The 22,221-nt window shown below is 42.4% G+C and overlaps 4 protein-coding genes across 4 annotated transcripts; all 4 read left to right on the top strand.

Moving 5' to 3' along the window:
* Positions 1-1,707: 1,707 nt before the first annotated feature.
* Positions 1,708-2,334, top strand: AOL_s00076g21 (uncharacterized protein; the record flags this gene model as incomplete). The annotated part of the gene is made up of 3 exons (XM_011122575.1): positions 1,708-1,790; positions 1,883-2,122; positions 2,181-2,334. 3 exons carry the CDS (start codon positions 1,708-1,710, stop codon positions 2,332-2,334), a joined length of 477 nt encoding a protein of 158 aa, XP_011120877.1.
* Positions 2,335-7,736: 5,402 nt separating this feature from the next.
* AOL_s00076g20 (uncharacterized protein) lies at positions 7,737-8,822 on the top strand (the record flags this gene model as incomplete). The annotated part of the gene is made up of 1 exon (XM_011122574.1): positions 7,737-8,822. The coding sequence occupies one exon, from the start codon at positions 7,737-7,739 to the stop codon at positions 8,820-8,822; it is 1,086 nt and encodes a 361-aa protein (XP_011120876.1).
* Positions 8,823-16,558: 7,736 nt separating this feature from the next.
* AOL_s00076g19 (uncharacterized protein) lies at positions 16,559-17,680 on the top strand (the record flags this gene model as incomplete). Its single annotated transcript, XM_011122573.1, has 3 exons — positions 16,559-16,920; positions 16,986-17,582; positions 17,653-17,680. 3 exons carry the CDS (start codon positions 16,559-16,561, stop codon positions 17,678-17,680), a joined length of 987 nt encoding a protein of 328 aa, XP_011120875.1.
* A 3,584-nt stretch (positions 17,681-21,264) lies between these two features.
* On the top strand, positions 21,265-22,003 carry AOL_s00076g18 (uncharacterized protein; the record flags this gene model as incomplete). Its single annotated transcript, XM_011122572.1, has 2 exons — positions 21,265-21,455; positions 21,586-22,003. 2 exons carry the CDS (start codon positions 21,265-21,267, stop codon positions 22,001-22,003), a joined length of 609 nt encoding a protein of 202 aa, XP_011120874.1.
* Between the last annotated feature and the right edge of the window lie 218 nt (positions 22,004-22,221).

Here is a 22,221-nt window from a genome sequence, read left to right as displayed (position 1 = left end):
GAGATCGTAGCTTGAAGGATTTCAAATACATATATTTTTTAGATATTGCTCATTATATATATGGTGGATCTTGAATGTATTGGTATATCTGTGTTAAAGTGGAGTTCGAGCGTCGGCAATACATACATTGAGATCGATATACCAGAGTAGTGGATTCCTAATGTATAAGTTCGATTTCCTTACTGGACCTTGTTCGGGCCTTTAAGTTATGATCTGGTAAGTTACACAAGGAGACAGTGTATGGTATACATCGTAATCTCTAATCCTCGAGCCAAATTTTCTTTCCGATATATGGCTTTGTTTCTTCACAATCCTCGAGTTTGGCGCAAAACTTCCCCTCTGCCCTTTCAAATGCCTGGCATCGCTCTTCCATCGAATGGGCATTCCATATTGCTCCCACTAGACTTGAGTCACCTTCAATGGTAACCTTCAGTCTTCTAGGGCCGTACCACCCTCATTCTCTCATGTAGGTGAGTTTTTTTAACCCATGCGCCTCCCGTTTTTGTCCAGCAAAATATGTGTCGGATACGTGGATGCTTGTTATCGGCCCGGAGAGGTGGTTTATAAACCCAGTCGTAATTTCCGTCGTCATAGAGGGGCTGTAGTAGCTGGAGCCTTTCGCAAAAGGCGTCTTCCTCCGTTTAATTAAGCGCTCGATCCTATGGTTTAAATCTATCTATTCCGAGAAAATCCAATTCGACGGATGAAACCTAGGATAGTATGCTTCATTAGCATTAAATCAGCTAGAAAGAGGCGTAATTTAGGGTAGGCGTGTATATAATCCAGAATGCTGAATTAATACATATATGTGTGGCATACCAATATCCTCCGTCACTGGGATAGCAATATAAAGAGATACGACCCCCGAGACTGAATCGCGACCTCGCCATGGGAGGGCTGTGCGTAAATTGATTCTCGTCTCTTCGCGCGTAGGGAATAGGTCCCCGTCGTTTGCTCTGACAGGCGGGAGCAAACTGAACCCTTTGGAAAAGTATGGCACTTTGAGGAAGTGGAGGGATAAAGCGGTGGACAAGATGAACAACAGCAAGGTATACCTCGTCTTTTTTGGCTGTATACTTCGAGACCGCATTTTTGCGGGCTCGTGCTGGTGAGTTTCCATAACCGCGTTTGGTTTAGCTAGTAGCAGCGCTATAGCTTTTTATAATACGTATGAAGCCTATAGGCCGCCTCTAAGTTTTATTAGTATAATATCAAAAATAAATTTATGATCTCAAGATCTGAAAAAGCTAGGTTAGAATTATACCATATATATACCTGTGGTACTTAGGTGTTATGAACTGAAGGTGCTATTATCGGATAAAGGCTGGTGAAGTTAGGCTATGTTCTCGACATGTATCGTATATCAAAGTACTTTGCATTGTCCAACGTGGCACCTCAGCGTCTTCACCGAGGATTTGCTGCATGTATGGAAGCGGCAAAGCAAGCCAGGAGAGCGGCAGTAGCGGGACCTACACATGCACACAGAAATAACCTAAGCCACCCCCATACCGCGGCATTACCCTGTCCCGTGAACCAGCTATTGACTACACAACGTCGGCTCTATCTAATATATGTACGGACTTGCGCTTGGCGGCGCATCGGTTCTGGGATCCTGTGGCCGTTTGTAGTCGGATCTACTAGGCCTGGGATTTTTGGGGTGAAAATTCCTCAGAAGATCTTGTGGCGCGAAGTCTCAATCCCATCGCAATGGAGGACAACAAATACAGCCAAGACTATCCGGATACCATAAAAGCCCTTGCGGAGCAGTTTCCTGGGCCCCAAAGCCAGTCGTTATTACGCCAGAACCATCAGCGACCCAGAGCGAACCTGGGCTGACCTGCTATAAACCGATATGGCCCATCGATGGCACGAAATACAATAGTTTATACGCTTGGGTCAAGTGGCAGACAGCCGACCCAACATGCAAAGACGAGCCGGCATACATGACGGAGGATGACTGCGTCCAGAAATTTCTCAGTGTGATCAATTCATGCGATACAGTTACCGTTGAATCAAAGCATGGTGGCGCTAGAGTCACTGACTGTCTCGCATGGAAGGTACATGTCAAAGGGGACGGTGGATATAATCCATCAACCAGCAAGGGCGTTGAATGCTCTAAACGGTAAGCTCAGAAAGCTATTATAACATTAGAGTAGTAGCTGTGACTAATAATACCATAGGGTTGAGGATCTGGACCAATGCGACTGCACTGATGGTATAATTCGCAACGTCGATGCCAACGGCAATTGCCCCGGGCCCCTCGACCCTGGCTTTGAAAGGACAAGACGCAATCCTATTAAGTCTCTCCCAACAATCAGAAAACTCGAAAATTAGTTATTATTAAGTTCGAAGTATATATAGAGAGCGAAATTTAAGTTTATTAGACACTAGGGGTTAACGATAGAACAAATTTGAGCACTTAGGCGATTATGCGGCGGGGTTTCGGTGGATTGAAGGTTATAGCGCTAGGCGCAATCTTGAACTTGGGTTTACTGCATTTGATCGGAGTACCATATTTGGTTGAATCGATGTTTGACTTCGGTGCACCGTTTCCTAGTTTTTAATTTTGTTTCCGAATTTTGTTTCAAATGTTTGAAATCTTTTTTGTTTTGCGGCATCAGCATGGGTTGGTGATGGGATGGTGATGGGATGGTGATGGGTTTTCAGTTTTGTTTGTATCATTTCCCGCAAATCTATATAGTTTAGTTTAAAATAAGGCAGACTAAGTAAGCATCTATTGGAATATCTGAATGGAAACTTTTATATCGTTGTGTTTCGGGATCGCGAGAGCTCTTCCAAGGGTTCTATGTTAACAACTCCCGATCGATATGGTATCACAAAAACACTTCGGACAAGACAAACAGAAATTCTTCCGCTGTTTACTCAACTTACCGAATATAATACAGCGTGCAACATTTCCTGGGCGCCTAGGCGAAGAGGTCTAACGGGAGCAAAATACTTGGAGCATGGCTCTCGTTTTATATTTATAGAGCGAAGAATACCTGCAGGGAAGTGATTTGCTTCTGTATATATAACAAACTTATAATCTAGATAAATTGGCTGAGATCTGAGCCGCCAAAATGAAATCTGTAGTTAACAACCTACTTAAGTACTACTTAAGTACTTAGTTAAGAACTTGATTATAAGTGGTTCACTCGGAAACAGATTTCGTTGATTAATCAAGCCCACAACATGGAATTTTGTTGTATTTTTTTTTGGTATTGCGCTTTTCAAGCCAGCTGGGAGCAGTATTGTCAGAAGGCGCGATTCATCTGATCAAGAGGTCATATGCGCGTCATGTTATCCCAATATCTCAATTGCCTGTTTGCTAGTATCCATCTAGTCTAATTACGGCATGTGCGCGAGATCCCAGATCCTAACATGGGTCTCTTGACTTGATCTCGTTCTGTTAAATCCCGATTCGGATTTTTAGCCATTCCATTATCGTCTTATCAAAAAGCTTGGGGAGATACCTAGGGCGAAATTGAAAATCGTCACAATCGTTATAACTTCAAAGTCCTCAAGGATACCTATATTTCGTTGTGCTACCGGATTAAAAAAAAAAAAAAGAACAAAAAGAAACCTATTGGGTTAATATTCTAATCAATAGTATCTTTTTATATAGGTCTTTTTGGTGCCGTGATTTTACTCTAGCTCTAAGCTACTTAGATTATAAGAAAGAATGGAAACCCCGATTAAATTACTGGACTTTCCTTTTGTTCGACTTAATACTGAAAAAATTAGCTTGACTATATATGTAGAGGAGATTTTAAGTTTCTCGACGGCTTTCCTGTTTCTTACAGATTTGCGAGCACATATTTCTAATCCAGTTATTTCTATTGGTAATACCGCACCACAATACTCTGCCTAATAATCATCATGGTGATTTAGCGTTTGCCGTGTCGTGATATAATCGCAAGAATCTTTCTCCTGTATAAATAAATATATACCAGGAAACGAATTTAAAATACACTTTCCTATATCGAGAGCGGGAATTCTTATTGAAGCAACCCACGTTAACGGAATCTTATTACATAAAAAGTGATTTCTAGCAATGATAAAAATGTGAGGGATTGGCAAATACTATATTTCCGTTCTGAAGATCGTATAGCAATTAATCTCAGGTCCTAACACGGCGATTGTGACACGTGCCTTAAATAAATCAAACCCACGACGGTTTAAACATCAATTTGAGCAGAATAGGCATTTTCAAAGAATTCTGAAGGATGCTTGTATTTGGTTTTTGTGCATAATTTAGGACAATGATTAATAAACGAGGTAGGCTCGTTAGTGTTATATGCATTACTGACGAAGAAATATAGCATGCTGTCCATGGATCTGATCATGACAGAACTGAATAAAGTATGTCCTTAAGGTCTTGTAGAATTCTTAAAGTTTACTCAAGCCTGTATTAGACATAATCTTAGCCACAGAAATGGGGAAGCATGTCAAGTTTAGTGCTGAGACTGGCTGCCCAATCCGCACTATATGCTATGCTAAAGAACAGCTTAACTTGCGATTGCCAAGCTTCTCAACATGTAGCAAATACAACGAAGTTCGCCAAAGGGAGTTGTTGAATACAACAAACGTGTATGGTCTGATAAAATTTGGCCGTGAATTTAACAAGCAGAGCTGCAGAGGACTATTATAATTACCTAGAACTGAAGGAAGGCGACCAATTTGGCCTATCTATCACCTATTCACATTGTATATATAAAAATTTTCCCCCCACAATTTACTATACTGAACCATGGAGATTCACACCATCTTCGGACGTCGCATCGATCTTTTCCCCTATAATCATTGTTTGATCGTTGCGAATATTGTACCGTGCTTTCCGCTGCAGGCCTCCTGAACGCACTCAGCAATAAGGTTGCAATCTAGCAATAACATTCGATAGTGGCGTTCTTTCCACCGCTCTGCGGCTGCATCTTCAAATTACGACCTGCATTGTACATTGTGGCCGGAAGTTCGGACAACTAGGTATCCACTTTTCATCGACCTATCGCCGTTTTTGAATATCTTTTCCTGCCGTTGAAATTTCGTTGTCTTCCCGTGTGCTAATATTCTCACCCGCTATAGATGTTGGCTTTTGGTCGTGGGAGTACCTAAATCAGATTCCAGAATAGTGTATTTGCAAGTATTCTTGCGCCGATGTCGAAATGTCTCTCGGATACCAAGTCCAGGCCGAGTATACATACCTAAGTACTTATATTGTACTTGTATAACGTCCATGCTATATCTTGATCCATAACCGGCCGCACCCAAGGGCAAAACCATGATATCCGTCTTATCTTACATTTTCGCCCATGATAAACGGAAGGATTATGATCTTCAACGTTACATACTTAAGTAGGTGCTAAGCTAAGAGAACTCCGCGGTACCGGCGAGCCAAGAACCACGATGTCCCCACAAGGGAGAAAATTTCATTGAAGAAGAAATATAATATGCTTCTGCTCAACAACGCCGGTTTCTTGCGCCAAAATAACATTCCCCCCCATATAGTCGAAAATAAATATAATAATGGGGATGCAGAAATAGAAAAATAGGTTTTGGGCCGGACCGCAAGCTGCGTTATGAGTGCGCGGTGCCCGTACAAAGCAAAAAGGCTCCTGCCCTGACTAGCATTTGAATATAGGGACCCTTGAGCATGTAGCCAAGGTTGCACAGAATATGAAACTACATATTCTCACAATTGGAGATATATATATATATATATGGTATCGATATTATCTCGAACAATCTTCTAGAGCACAGCTTTTCGAATTCCTGACTCGATGACGCCTGAAGCTGTGGTGTCGATCGTTTCAACCCAAATTAGGTATAGCTTTTGTACTAATGCCCTTGCTGATCCAGGCCCACAACCTTGTAAAAGTTTTCCCAGTGTCTCTCCATTCCCGAACCACTAAGGTTGGTCATCTCTATTTTTGGTCAGGGAAGACCCTGTGCGTGCTCAAGGTCTGATCCGACAGAACTGAGACCTGGTTAACTTCCCTTATCCAGCCATTCCCAAAACTGGAGCAAACATGATGGCATTATCTTGCAAAGCTTGACTTGTACCCTCCTCAGAAATGTTCGAAACAAAAAAAACTTGATCTCGCATTGATATGCGATTCCGACTGATATCATCGATTAAACTAGGCGAATGGGAGAGATGGTATCCGTTCGGGGAAATGAAAATGAGGCAGGCCCAAGAACGCCTAGCTACTCTGGTGCGGTGGAGTACCGAAGACTATCTTGGTGGCTCGCATGAAATACCAGAACTAGGTTCGCCTACAAAATGCATATGCAGGCGGTCATACTTGTCGACTCCCTTTAAATCTCCAAAAGTGGCTCCATTTGGCTTTGTCTCTAACCAAGAAAAAAAACTGCACAGCTGTGGCTCTTTTTGAATTTGAATTTTGTCTAATTTTTCTGGCCCTTACCTCGATCCATCGTCTTTCTTGGAAATAGTCTAGTCCCGTCCCTATTTCGACGTTTATATGCGGAGTATACCCAAGTTCCCTCGAGCCGTCTGCCAGTAGCAGGCGTCGTTCTCAGACAACATCGTGCTCGCTCTTTCTTTTTCGCATCCGCTAGCTGCATTCTATATAACCATCCAGGACCTCGAAGAGTACCAATCATCGATTTGACATTTAGTCCAGGTCGTCGCCCATCCCTTCTGTCAAAAGGTACCCGCTGTTTTCCTCTCTCTCCATCTTGGACGGGGGGTTGTATGTGTGCGTGTGTGTGTGTGCTTTTCCACATCGTCAAGATCAGAGTCAAAAAACAGGTGTTTCAATTAAGACCGCGACCCCAGCCACCTGTGCATCTGCATACGAATTCGAACCGACAGCCTTCTGTCACGCTACTTTGTTAATTCTTTTTTTTTCCCTCTTTATTCTAAGTCGGTTGCAACCTCAAGTGAAAGGGAAAAAAGGGTGAGAAGAGAAGGTACTGGCCATTATAATTATATCTTTCCTCCAGCTCCCAAAAAACATACGGCGTACTGAAACGAAGGCGGCCCCCATTCCGAGCGTTTCGTTTCGGTTCCTCTGTCGAATCATTGCATCGCCAAAGCACTTTTTGATCGGTAAGTCCTTTAAAATCCGTTACACACTTGGTGTGCAGGAACAGTCTCGTCGAATAAGAGCTCGAGCTTTGCCTCGTCTCAGATAGTCCCGATGTTTCTATACACCACCTCCCTTCCGCTTCAATTCCCTTGCCTCGCTTTCGAGTTTCCCTTGCTTCTCGTAACTTTGCCTCTGGATATGGGGAGTTTTCGCATAACTTAAACCAAGACTCATTTCCTTCCAAAGCCGCTCTGGTCATTCCTCGTTTATCCTTCTGGGGCTTGCGGGATCCTAACTTGCACCGTCTCGCTTCCTTTGCATAGCTCAGCGATATATGTCGAAATAGCTTGCTAACCGGCCGTCTAACCAAATCAGCAAGGCTTTTGTTCGTAAAGGTAGCCTGGTGCCTGTCGTATCCTCGGGACTCACTAGAGATACATAACATCCGGTGTCGTTTTGTGCCAGTTATCACACAAGTTAGCAAGTGGTAGCAACGCAACACACCTCTCGCTGTTAGCCAACATTCGCAGCTTCGCCTCCTCAGACTTACATTACACCCCACCATACCTTGCCGACTGCGAATAGTCCGATCCATTGGATCCATCGCATTGCATTGCATTATTCTGTCGGAGGAATAGAAACTCGTCTATCTATCTAGCATAGCATAGTATATATCTGTCCACCATGTCTCTCTTCCATGCTACGAAACCCCAGCTTCCCAAGTCCAGTTCTTTTCATCAAGCCGATCTTATCACCCAGGAATCAACTGCGATTCCAACTGATCCTCAGACTGTCAAGAAGAAGCGTACTTTCTTCCGTGGCCACGCCAAAGCAGACTCTGCATCATCTCTCAAGGACATCATGGTTGTACCACGCGAGGTTACTGTAACACCTCTTCCACCGCATTCCGCCAAGGAGACGGTAATCCATGGCCATCATCACCCAAACATCCCAAATCATGAAGGTCTTCCTGTATCTCCTCGACGAAGCGCTTCTCCTAGGCGAAGATCTTCTACTACTCGTAGGCTCCAGAAGCGTCCTCCTTCTCACTCTGGTGGTTCGTCTAGAACCAGCCCTAATGCTTCTCCTGCTCCTTCACCAAATTACGTCTTCGACAAACCTCCTAGGATATCTAGCAAAGATTACACTCCCGCCCATCAGAACCTTTACATCATGGACGACGGTCAGGATGATGAAATGTACACTCTCTTTGAGATGATCAGTGGCAGCAAAACAATTAATTTTAACGGAAACGGAGCACAATCACAATCATCGTCTGCCTATCCTAGTCCTGAACTACCAATGGACTCACAGAGATGCGAACTCAAGCGAAATAACAAGAAGCTTAACGGGCCTTCTGGGCACTCGAGGAATACTTCGGCTTCATCAGAATACTCCGTCATGAGCACGAGTACCTACCAAACAGAATTTTCGGACTTTCAATTCGAATTCAACAACGCTGATCACCACGATAAGGAAGGAACGCTGCGAGGGGTTCCTCAGGAGTTCACATTCCCAAGGAAAGCTATGAACTCACACGTCGGAAAAAACACCGACCTCCTTGGAGTTGAGATGACGAATGACTACGAAGATTGTGTGGCAAGTATTGCGGACTTGACATCGGATGACGAGTCTGACTATAGCTTTGAACACGGAGATGATCTAGACGACCTAGTCTTGGAGGAAGGCCTGGCCATTCAAGTGCAGATTAGGAAGTATTGCTCGCCTATTTTAGTGATGATTACTCCTAGGAGTAGTTGTGAACTATGATTTCGAAGGTGTGGTGGATGGGAGTCGGCGGGTGTCACAAGGAGTCATGGATACATATTCTGCAAGGGGTTGGATTAATGGAAGAGTGTGGTTATATTGTGGAAGATACTGTAATGAATTAATGATCTCGCCAATCTGTGATTTAGTTATTTTCCTTTTCCTTCCTCTTCTTTTATTTCTTTTTCTTCACTTTCGATGTATGGATATCACGGGAACGCCTTTTCTTTCGTTAATGCTTGGGAGTTTTGTGGATACTACTTTGATACGCAGGGGTACTAAAACTATTATTTATTCTATGTCTTTCACTTATCGGTCGTTTTTATTATTATGTCCATCTCAGTGTGCCTATACCTCATCTGTAAGTTTCTTCTAAATGCGTCGTTTACCTTTCAGCCTGTATGCGATAGCATCGATCGACATAAACATATTTTCTCATTAAATTCGAGGGGGGGATCAAAATTGTTAAAATCTACGAAAACTAAAAGGCCGCGTTGAACAAGTGCAGCTGTTGGATGTCTCGCATGTGCCGTAATTAATATTTAATATCAACGTCGTCTATGAGCTAGTCTGGTTGGAGATGATCTCCTGCAGGGGGCCGGATTTTGTTATACACTTCCTTACACATACGCTTTTGCGACGGACACTGTGAGAGGAAACTGCTCCGGATATCCAGCCGTTTGGGACCACGCTAGTCTACGTCGTAGTTTCTGATACGCCCAACATCATTTTTGCTATGGAATGATAGTTCAACTTAGGTTGATCTAGCAATGAGATTGTAGTGTATATTAGCGGAGAGTTTGACCTTGACAGGCGGGATGTTGGGTTTCTGAGTGTCGTTACGAATGGTGGTTGGTGAAAATGTCGCTATTGTTTTTGTGCGCAAGGGTCGTCAGACGCAATAAATCTAATGTCTGTATAGGTAAGGGAATATGCATAAAAAAATAAAAAATAAAAATAAAAAATAAAAACCCCTTTCTACTCCTGCTTATTGAAGTCCTTGCGGGATTTGATAAAATTTCAGTTTTGCATAGCTATCCACTATCTCGAGACGTTCTCTCTTAGTGTACTAGAACTACCTTTTCCTTGAGGTTCAAGATGTTGGATTTTGAGAAGGAGAGACGAGGGAGCATGAATTTCCGTCCCAACATATGTTAGCAGCTGCCTAATCAAGGGGGGTTACCATTAGCTTAATGAAAAGACCCCGAGATCTCAAGTCGCGATCGAAGTTAAGAGGTTATTAATCGGAAGGTTCGGAGGCATGTCATGAAACTCAGGCTGTGCAGATTAACGTTTTCCTTTCTATCGTAGCTTCAGATACATATACATCGATGTTGAAATCCGGGTCCTTGCTCGCTCTTTGTTATGAGATGGGCAGGTAGCTAGCTACTCAATTAGCTAGCTTTAGTTCAGAGCTAGAAGAGCTCCTGCGAGAAGGTTGAATTGCATTGTATTGCAACGGTGGAGCTAATGTGCCGAGGTATACAAATAGTAGTTAGAGAAGCTATCTAGGAATCTTGCTTTTCGGTCTTTTGTTGGATACATCTCCGTTAATCTTGGAGTGGCTGAGGTTCCATTTCTAATGTTGGTCAACCCCTGCCTGAGTTACTTCCATCGCACGTTGTGAACGCCGATGACCGTCTCACGCGGAGTCACAGGATATTAAGGCAGCCAGTTTAAAGATGATGCAGGTAATGGCATGCAAGCAATGTAGCCTTTTCTAGTAGGAAGTGTTATCCACGTCGTACGCGTGCACTAAAAATCGTTTAATTTGCACTTAATTTGAGATTCCGGGTCGGTCGCGCACGTATATCTGCTTTTACGAACCCGAGGCGATAAGGGTCTATGTGATCGATATCGATATCTATCAGATGCGCATATAATTTTAGATAGTACTTTCAATCCTTGGCCTTTTTTTTGGCTACATCATACGTGTAATCACCTGTCTATAATCATATCATGGGATCGATTAGGTGAATGGCTTCCCTCCTTTTTGTTTCCTGTACCCTTGAACCCTTTATTAACGTAGATATGGCGAAATATCGTGCGAGATATGTATACTGGGAAACACTTTCGATAGCGTGCACTAGCGTTCAACAAAGTCTGTGGTTAAGCGTGGAAAACGGTAGTGCGAGGAGGAATAATGCCTGATGTTATGTTGTACAGAGGTGGGGCCGGGGTGGAATTGGGATATATGTCAATATATGTGTTCACTCCGAATGTTGAATTTAAGAGTGCAAGTGTGACATTGTTCGGACGTCGACCAAATCCTGGTAATGATTAGGATCCGGTCCAGAGTCTGGGCATTCATTCGATTGTTCGACGTTCTGAAAAAGAAAGGCGAGGTTACAAGGGTATATCGATAGGGAAGAACCTTGTGGGCAGTTTTGAATATTTGGGAGGTTCTGTAATTTTAACCGCCAATTTGGTGTTTGGATAATATTGGATTTTCCCAATGGAGCCGGGGGCACCGGCGTCGGTGTTATAATTGTTGATGAGCCGTGATGTTGGAGGTATGGTTGTACGTGGTACCAGACCGTTTTATCCAAAAAAGGAGCACCTGGAATAATATATTGGAAGTCTGATTGACATTCGAGAATGTTAAATAGTATTCGGACATCTGTCACGATGCATCTATGCCCTGGGGTTAAGTAACTGGCTTTCAATTGTGGCACCTTCGGGCGAACATAATGACTCGACTGATGGAATATGGGTCTTTCCATGGATTCAATCGAATCCGGTCCTGGATTATTTTGTTGAGATTAGATTGCCTACGCGGTGTCAGCGGCGCTGCGGTGCATTATAATCGTGAAAGCAGGGCTCGAGGTTAGATCTAATTGGAGTATATACCGAGATCTGCAGATCTAGATGCTCACAACTGTGGCATTCGCTAGCCAAGGCCAAAGCTACTCTGACGTTTCAGCGCAGCGGAATTCGAACCTGATTTGAGACCGATCTAGAGGAACTAGGTAGTATTCTATTTGGGTTGATAAGGTAGATGCGCTCTGCTTATGGGTTAACCTGATGGCTGTATATTATATGGTATTATCTTAAGAATTGGAGCGTATATATATATGGGCTAAACGAAAACAGCGGGGGACGTTAACTAGGGACATTTACCTCGTACATACCTTGACCATCTAGTCTGTAGGAATATATGCATGCGGATTTGGAATACGTGTACGCGTACGCTGAGGATTCCGATCTCAGGTCCAAGGACAGGGTTCTAGAAATATGGTAAAATATATATGTCTGAAATCATTCTAATATATAATTTCGATACATGTGCATGCGGGCATATACATGCTTACATAGGGATGCCATAGTTTCAAAAATCAAGCCGATAGTACCAAACGATGACCAGAACAAAGCTAAAGCTAGGCATATGTCAATATCAAGCTAATGCATGCGCATCTCAGTACGTGTACTGAGTTCATGACTTGTCAAGCCAGGGGTGAGCGTCCCCCAGATCTGCTGCATGACTTAAAAATTAGCCTCAAGGCCTAAGTATTGAATATATATTCCAATCGTCTAGAAGTCGTATTAAAGCGCAACCAATAACACTTTAAGCTTTACGGGTGCCAGAACTGTAGTCTCGTTCCAAGCGGCAGGAAATCCTTGAAAAACATCTCGTGTTCCACCGACAGGCATAGCCACGAAGACAATAGGATGTCATGAATTTAGCGTGATGTATGCTTCCGATTGATAAAGCTCGATGACTCTACACCCTGTGCGTATGCGTATGCGAGCCTCGAAGATTGGGTAACCTTTTTGCTAGCTTGGAGGCAATGCAATGTAATACCTTGGTAGAGGCTTGTACAGTAATTGTCGACATTATTTGAAGCAACATCGTCTCGCTATGGACTTTAATGATTTTCTTCATATCTATAGGGGCTTAGAAGAACTCCTGCAGTTGAGACGAATCTTTTGAAGCCTTCTGTACATGTAACTAACTGACTCCGACGTGCGCTGCCGGCTGTCCACCCTGCTTTCGCATGAACGTTCCGTCTATGTTCCGGCAGCCAACCATACTAAGATTTATAACTTAGATACCCTAAATTGGAACCGACGTGTAAATCGTCTACGCCGAATACATGAATGATGCTGCAGGAGAAAGATCTACCTTTTACGGGGTAGAAAGGCAAAAGAAATTCGAAAAGTTGCGATTATGTTAGCCAAGAGGTCTCGCTGCAAACCCAGAAAAGCCAATTTTTTGCCTTCTGATTTACCGCCCGTATACTCGTCTCGATCGAGGTTACATTCTCCATTATTTTTGTGGACAGTATCTTTTGTCAGCGACTAAGATAATTTTCTTGTTAGTTTTGGCATATTTTCGCCAGCCACGTCCAGCCGGGTTTCTCGCTTCAATTGAGACCCATGGGGAAGATGGCCTTGGCAAGGTCGATGCATGCACTTCGGCGGGATTTCTGCAGCTTCCCCACACGATGCGGCCTTGGGGACAGGGTTATCAAGCTGCCGACGTCACCCAAAAGCACGAGTTCTCTGCGGCCAAGGCCAAGTTACGGCGGGAATTAATTCCAGAGCACAGTCTAACAACGAAAGAAATTTCCGAGAGTGTGATTTTATCGAGAAAAACTTGTGGATCAAATAAAACTCGACATTTTTGATCGCAACTGGGAATATATCCGGAATAGGATTGCCCTCGGTTTGAGCTGGCAAGATCGGGGTTCAAGGTACAGGTACCCAGGTTGTAGCCTAATGCCACATCAAGATTCTGCAGCGCTGTCCGAAGACTTGCTTCCTAAGGTACCAGCTTGTCGGCCACCGGACAGAGGGGATGCAATTACGGAGTAAAAAGCCGAGTCATTATTAACACAATGCCATGGACTGGTGTTTCCGAGGCTGAAGATGCATATAGTTTTCGTCGAAGTTTTTTTCGATCCTGGCCTGTTTCTGGCTAGCTTACAGGTCGCGGCCATGCATCGATTCCAGTTGATCGCTGCACCTCACTATCGACGCACACTAGAAGCCCGATCCTTGAAGGTTGCGTTAGACGATCAACTGCATCAGTACTGTTGAATGCTATTTTTAACTTAGGAGGCTTGCATTGTAGAGAAAGTTAACGGTTTGTCTCCTCATATTCGCTTGAAGCAGAAGTGGTATGATGCTGAAAACATGGAGTGACTTCATTCCAACACTTAACCACAAATGGTCGATATGCAGGCGAAATGCTATATGGAGTAGGGACGCGCGGGAGGAGACCGACCACACTCTGGATATACGTCGATGCTCTCGGAATGAGGGGTTCAATCACCATTATCACCGGTATGACGACTCTAGCTCTTCCATCCCGGGCTCAAACTTTCCGTCGTCGCTCATATCGCAGGGCGTAGCGAACGTGTACGTGTCTGACCTCACGACCAGTACGCATGCTCAAGCATCTAGTCGCAAATTCACCACGTCGGTTTCAATCTCATGTTCAACAATTGTCGGGCAGGAAGCGCTATCCGGAAAATGAAGTCAGACAAGGCTTTGAACTTGAGACAATGGAGTGATTTGCGAGTCTTAGACGCACGAAGTGGTCTAGCCTAGCGAAGCAGGAATTCGGTTCCTTAACCGTAGGCCAAACAGACTTGAGCCTCCCATTTGCCAGATCAAACCCTAAAACAGAAGTCTAGTCAGCGGTCTAGCTCTGGTTTCCCAAAGTTGCAATGTAACCCTTCCTTTTATCAAGCTCCGGATCCCAAGCCATTCATCATGTTCCTAGAGGTCACCCCGAAGTTGGTTGACAAGTGTCGCACACAAGCTTCCCGCATCTGTATGAAATTTTACATTTGCGTGACTAAATTTGAAAAAGATTTGGATACGAGTTCCTCTGGTCAGTCCCTCCTGATGAATTTAGTATAATCTCCCATTTCTCCGGGAGCACAAAGTACTCACATGTTATCCTCGCGCCCTTACCTCACTCTCTGTAGTACCTCCAGCCTCGGGTACAGGTGGAGACGTTGTTCTGACGTCAAAATGTAACAAAGCTTCTTTTGGTAAAATGTGTTTCCCAATCACCTACAGAAACTTTGAACTATGTGACAGAGCTCTAGCTGTATCGATAACTATTATTGCCGAAAAAAAGAAAGAAAATTTTCCCCGGTCTAAAGAGAAAAGCAATATTATACATGCAGATCAAGACAAGGAATGATTGTCGAATATCGTTAAGCCTGTATACTTGCAGAGGATATCGACGGATCGCACTTTCCGAGATACATCCGCCTTGGGCTTGTACTTGGCTTTTCCATCATATGATCACAGCTAGAATAGCGCTGTAGCCCAGCACCCGGGTGACAAAATAAACCGAACAACGCATTTCATCTCCTGTCCCCATTACTACCACTACTATAAAGCTGTATACTCCAAAGCACATTAAAAAAAATAACTACTACTTTACTATATTTTAGAAAATAGACATATAAGCTATATATATATATTATAAGGCTAAAAATATCTTCTACACTTAAAAAAATCTAGCAGATTTTTATAATTATAATATTAGTAGTATAAATACTACTATTAATAATAATAGCACCAAATATCATCTAATTAATAAATTACAAAACTATAAAATTATTATTCTATAAGCCCAACTTAAAACCCAAAATAAACTATTTTAAACTAAAAATTAAAATATTAGAATTCTATCCCATAAAATTATAACTTTTAAAATAAAAATCTTTATAATTAGATATATAATAATATATTATATACACAAAATTAATTATAATAATTATATAACTTATAAAATAAACTATTTTAATAAAATAATTTATTAATAATAACTAACTTAAACCAAATTTATATTAAATAAGTATTTTAAATTTAATAACTAATACTATATTAAATTTAATAATAAATTATATTTTAACTTTAATATTAAAAGTAAAATCAAGATTTAAAAAAAATTTAATAAACAATATAAACCTAAATATATACACTAACACCATAATTTTAAAAAAAATTACATTAAATTATATATTTAAATAATAATTAATTATAACTTTAAATTTAATATTACATTCTACACTACTATTAATATTAATAGCAAAATATTAAATTCAATCTATATAAACTAAATTTTAAAATCTATTATTAAACCATAATTTAAAGCAGATTATAAATTTATATTAAAAAAAAATAATAATAATAATTATAACACTAAAACAAACAACCAAATTACTAAATAAAAAAATAATAATAAATTAAAACATTATTAAAATTATAACTAATTTTTAAATTTAAATTTTATTAAAAATATATAATAAATTTCTAAAAACTATACCCAATTATCACCACATTAAAATAAAAAATCTATTAAAACACTTATTATTAAAAGATAAAACTCAATTAAACAAAATATAATTAACAAATAAATAAAAAGCATACCCCAAAAACTACAATCTATTATAAACACAGAAGATAAAATAATGGCCTATTAGCCTTATATTTAGATAAAATGCGTTGTTCGGTTTATTTTGTCACCCGGGTGCCCAGGTATTAATAAATACCCTGCATCATGTACTGGAACAATGAAAGCTTGTCTATATAAAGGCGTCTTCATGCCCTCCGTAATCGTCTTACTTGAAACCAATCTCATCGATACATAGAAAAGACGATCATAAGTGGTTAGCTCTTTGTTTTCATCCAACATATATTGCATATAATTATAATCCACTCGTTCTCAAATACTCCACTCTTTGGTTTTGGCACCATAAACCATCCTCGTAACAATGCGACCAACATTTGCGCTCGCACTCCTTTCGTTGGCCGCCTCGGTCCAATCCTTGGTCCTCCCCAGAAATCCATGCTACAAGTGTCAAGGCTTCACTATCAGCGTCTCTGGCGGTGTTAGTGGTCCCCTTGGACAGATTTCTGATGGCCAGAACCGTGTTGGACCAAAGACCCCAACCCCGGCCAAGTATAATCTCGGCTGCAATGGCGGAGTCGTTGACGCTAAAGGCCGTGGATGCATCTTGACGCCTCCAACCACCCAGTACCAGTGTGACGAAGGTGCATCACCTACAACTGGGTTTGCCATTGGTAGCAATGGTGGTATTACCTACAATGGCAAGGGAGAGTTTTGGGCCTGCCCGTAAGCTCTATTTCGGCAAGGCAAATATAAACTGTGAACCAATTTCGGCTAACTTCTCTATGTAGCGTCGATGATTATGGTAATTGGAATATCTACAGCAAGCCAGTCGCCGGACAAACCAAGTGTGTTAAGGTCTGGCTGACTGCTAAGGGCTGTAGCGCGCCACCACCTCCACCACCTCCACCGCCACCAAAGTCCTGTCCATATAGCTTGGTATATCCCAACGGCCAGTCTTTTGAGTTCCCTCACTTGATTGTGCCAGTTGACAAGAAGAACCCGAATAAAGCCTATGGAACATCATATTTCGGCGAGATCACATCCTCGAAGGCCACTATCTTTAATTTTGATGTTCGTCCGGGATTTAAAGGCAAGAAGTGCTCTCTTGTCTGGCTCTTCCCAACCAACCCTCCTTCGGATACTAGTTCCTATACTTTCTCCGGTGTAGGAAACCTTCACTTCTGGAAGAAGTCTTCACCGGCTACACAAAGCACAACTTACAACAACCAGGGCGGAAATAGCGTCGACTACGGTGTCACCAAGGTCGTTCCGGGACATAGCTATACCATCTCCACCTTTGACTGCCCTTACGGCCAGAAGATCGCCTTTGAAATCAGCTCCACGGATACCAACCTCAGATACTTCCAAGATTATAACCCTTCAGCGTGAGTTCCCTCTGTTAAAGGCACAACTGCAATAATCGTAGATATATATGATACTAATTGATAAATCTAGGGTTGGTCTATACATTACCGTCTGCTAATTAAAAATTCGGGCTGGGAGAAATAAAAATTATCAATAACAAGTTTCTTTTATGTTTATTGCATATTGGCTTTATGAACTTATGGCAGATCACATTCCTTCGGCGTTGCATATATTCTTTACTAATCCCTAAATTTATCAGAATCGAGATTGCTAGTTTCAAGCTTCCTCAAACCTCATGTATTAGTGCATAATGTCTAACTCACCTTCCTTTGCCTTTGTCGGCGACATAATAAAATAATTTTGTTTGTTTTTTTTTAGTTATGCACACTTACATTGACAAAATTCTAATGAGTCTGCTTTTTTCTTTGGGTACGAGACAAATATGCTGTGCCTGAGATTAAAATCCAAGTTGTGGTGAAAATAAAAAATAACCATACCACTTTCTCAGCAGAACATCCAAGATTCCAAGAAAATGCTTGATTTTCAGGTGTGGATGAAACGTAAGCCCTACATTACACACGAGCGAAATTTTTGTCCGAACTTGCGCATGCGGGGTTAAAAAAGTGCACGTGTTTTTGACGACGTCTACTCAGATCGTTGCCGTCGCGTTCTGCAGCTGCAAGCGATGTTACAATCGGCTCGCGAGCTCGCTCTATCCGGCAAGTCCATTTTTAGAAAGCCGTGGTTCCACTACATGTACACCTCGCATTCTGCACTGCCAGCTATTAGAGTTTAAAGATATCCGGTCTAGCTACTAGAGCCCTTCACAAATACTATATACGCTTAGGCAGTAGATATCACGGCTTTTCTTCCTCTTCTTCTTCTTTTTTTTGGGCGGGCCATGGGTCTGTGGCGGAAGGGAATATAATTTTTGAGTCGATTGCTGCGTACTCGCAGTTGTAGGGGGAATGCAGGTGTCAAAATCTACCTTTACATCCAGGAGCAATCCAAGTGGCGAATTGAATAGATAAGTTCGAGTGCTAGAAGTCCTTCTGGAGCTCGTGGTTAGATAATTGATAAAGATTTAAATACCCGGGTACCCTTGGACTAATTGATCTTCACCATCTTGGATCCAGACCGCGGGTCCAAAAAAGTGTTGAACCATGGCCATTTTTGGTTTGTATTTTTGTTGCATTTTTGAATTTCCCCTGTGTCACCACGATTCAAAGCTGTGCGACACAAAAATTCGAGTTAACTCGATCACGCGGCGCACCGCTATACCGCTATATATATATATACTTACGTATATACTATCAATACTATCAATACCAATCAACGTCGCGTAGCGTAGTGCAACATTACCCATAGGTACTTGTTGACTGTCAAAGTAGGCGAGAGCTCAAGCATGCACCTGAGTCGGGAGTTCGTGCTTGGGAACACTGAGGACTGTCGACATCGCTACCTGATCTCCGAGCCCGATTGATAAATGGCCATTAATATTAATTACATGCAGACATATGCAAATGCATTACAGGCGTGTTTGATATCTACCAGGGTTGGGAGCACGGAAATCGGGCATATCTAGAGGTCAATATTTATATATTCGAAAATATTTATTAGTCAATATCATTAGTAGCCTACCCTTTTACAAGCCCATATTGAGAACAGGACTCTTTGTTATCATCAACTCGCAGGTCTTTGAACGGGAATTCTTCGAGGCATGATATTGAAATACTTGAATACCGATTGTCCTCCACTTTCAAGCCCCGTCGGTACCTTATCAATATATCATGATTATCTTAAGTTAGGCTGCTATACAGGTACTAAGAGTGGTCAAGACAATTAGAATAATCCATTCTTCACCACAAATTTTGGTGGCAATACTTTGGGGTAATGCGCTGATTGAACTTCCGCTCACGACACAGCACCACGCGATGGGATTTTTTTATCTTGGATTTTGAAAAAGAAGTTTCTCCACGAGAGAAGCTTTAGTGCTTTATCACCGTCCATATGATCTGAGATCATCAACATATATCGATTATGTGGGATTGGAAGCGTCTGGTTTAAAGGAAAGGCGAATGGAGTTGCTCGTCTATGGTCACCTCTTTGTTGTTCAGGTTGTGATATACAATCTGAGAAGTATAGGACGTCTAGGAGTATACCGTTTGCCCCGCCCCGGTATTTTTATACAATTATGGCTTTACATTCAAATAGGATCCAGGGTCAGCTAGAGTCTCAGTGCCACCGCCACCTCCCCATCGTCTACTAGCCTTTCACAGTCTTCTAGGAACCCATAAGTATAAACCCCTTTTTGGGGCTTTGTTCTAGAAAGTGTTTGTTTGTGTATAAACCGGCCTAACACCCAAATGGTTGGGTTTTCTGTAAATTTTAGTATACTACATTAAATAACAACCTGCTCAATCTGGGGAATCGAGTGCCTAGATGACATGATCAATCAACACCTTCCCTTTTCATAAACTTGCAAAAAAAATTTTCCCCAGATGAATGGTATTGTATGTAACGTCGATTCTTAGATTGCGTGATTTGAAAGCAAAACACCTCCGCAGTTGCCATCGTCTTTGGACCTGCAGATATCGGTTTGCTACCATCGGTTTTTTTTCCGGGATTGCCCATGATGCTTTTCGATAGGTGCAGCTGGCAGATCTATGCATTTTAGACGATCGATATTGTGATCAATTGTTTAATTTCTGTAGGAAGACGCGACAGCTCCCGTTTCATCTCTTGCTATGTGTTAGTACCGGTATTAAGATATTGGTTGTGATTGACTAGATATCGATATCATTGGGTCGCGATGTTAACGACTCGACGCTATTACAAGATGATAGAAGTCCGGATCCAATGCAGAACAGGCACCATGTACTAAGATATAACAGATGCCGCAGGGTTATTGAATCCCAATTGACAGGCTTCCGGATGCATTAGCCAAGAGCTGGGCGATGACAAGGCTATCTAGGTCAACCCCGCAGATTGGAAGGCAAGATAAATGAGCTTTCTAACGATAAGGACGGCCCCGTCCCGTAGTAAAGCTGCAGAGACGGGGGACAATACTTCGGTTATAAGAAGATCTTGCCTCATCTGTGACAATTTCCCGAAGTGCAAATAGACTAGCTGTAGGGGGAGGATTTTATAGGCCATCAGCTGAATACCCCCCAGAAGGAACGTTATAACCCCTCGTCCTGAACCTAGTAGTAGGCTGGCCAAGGGCAGCCGCCTGTGCCGAGAGAGATACAGTGATTGAAAGAAGAATGTGTATGAATTTGGTCGCAGGGCGTCAATAGGCTTGGTGCCTACGTCTAGACCTCAAGACCTTCTGGCTATTCTCGGCCTTACCTCGAGACCGGGCTCGACGCCTAGCTTTGTTTTTGACTGGTGGCGAGATATTCTGACGGAATCAGTCTTCAGATCGTAATGAGCAGGAGGTACTCAATTACTCTCGGCATGCCCCTTGGGATGGAAGGAGTAGGTTTTGCGCCATTGATGATCCCACGCAGCCATGCATGGCTGGATATCCAGGTGATACATGATCAAGATAAGTTCTAAGGGCTTTAAGGCTCAAGGTATAAAAGGCTTGAACCCGCGCCATTGATGATGAAGTCAAAGAGCTTGAATACAGAATAACACTCTACATCAATCTTTCTCCAGAGGTATATCCAAAACGCCGCCGCACTTTTCTCTATTAAAATGCAATTCACCACTGCTGCACTGACTGTTTTCGCCGCTGTTGCCGGAGTCGTCTCCGCCCAGCCTCCACCACCTCCACCCCCACCAACGCACAACCTTGATGGCCCATTCGCTCTTCAGCTCAGGGGTCCTCATGTCAACTGGAACGATAAGTTTCTCTCGCATGTCCCGGTTGGTGGCACCGCCAACTTGTAAGTTTTCAGTTCCACGAGTTATTTATGTATATATATAAGTACATGTATTTGTATAATACGTCATATATAATTTACTTCTGGAGTATTTTTCTCTTCGTGATTGCTGATATAAAGTCACTATGTATAGGGTGATCCCCGAAAATAACTCCGTCAACTTCTACCTTAATACTACTGATAAGACTCTTGTCTATATCGCACCACGCCCAAGACCCGGCCCACCTGGTGGTTTCCGGGAGCAATACCCCTTCGTTGTTGTTCACAACTTGGTCTCTAACGTTGGCGGCATCTATATTGCCGACGATTCTGTTCAGGGTACCTCTGGCTGGTCTTTCAGCCAACAGGGTATCTTGGAACTCGCTGGATTCAGCAACCGATTCCACATTTGCACACACCAAACCCCTGCTGGCCCGAGGTCTGGTCTCGCATGGCAATACGGTGCTGGCAGATTCGATGTTCCAGATTGCTCTCCCGTTGCTATTCGACGTGTCAATGTTCCACGAGGGTTTGGAGGTCCAGGTGGCCCACGGGGTAGGCCTCAGATATAAATAACCGATTAGGTATTTTCTGTATCGTGGCTACCGGGCGTACCTAGTAGATTGATATCCCTTGAGGTAGGAGTGACGGAGGGGGTCATTGTAAATAGCTAGCTTAATCAAAATGTATATATACTTACACTTGGATCGTTTTTGTTCTAAAATCGAAGATCGATTGAAAAAGAGTGTACTAGACTAGTGGTCGAAATGTATTAGTTCATAGAGTACGG

This window comes from Orbilia oligospora, assembly GCF_000225545.1.
Source record: "Orbilia oligospora ATCC 24927 unplaced genomic scaffold scaffold00076, whole genome shotgun sequence".
In the NCBI taxonomy this organism is placed as follows: Eukaryota; Fungi; Ascomycota; class Orbiliomycetes; order Orbiliales; family Orbiliaceae; genus Orbilia; species Orbilia oligospora.
Note: the sequence above shows the minus strand (reverse complement) of the source record. Positions and strands in the feature narration are given on the sequence as shown.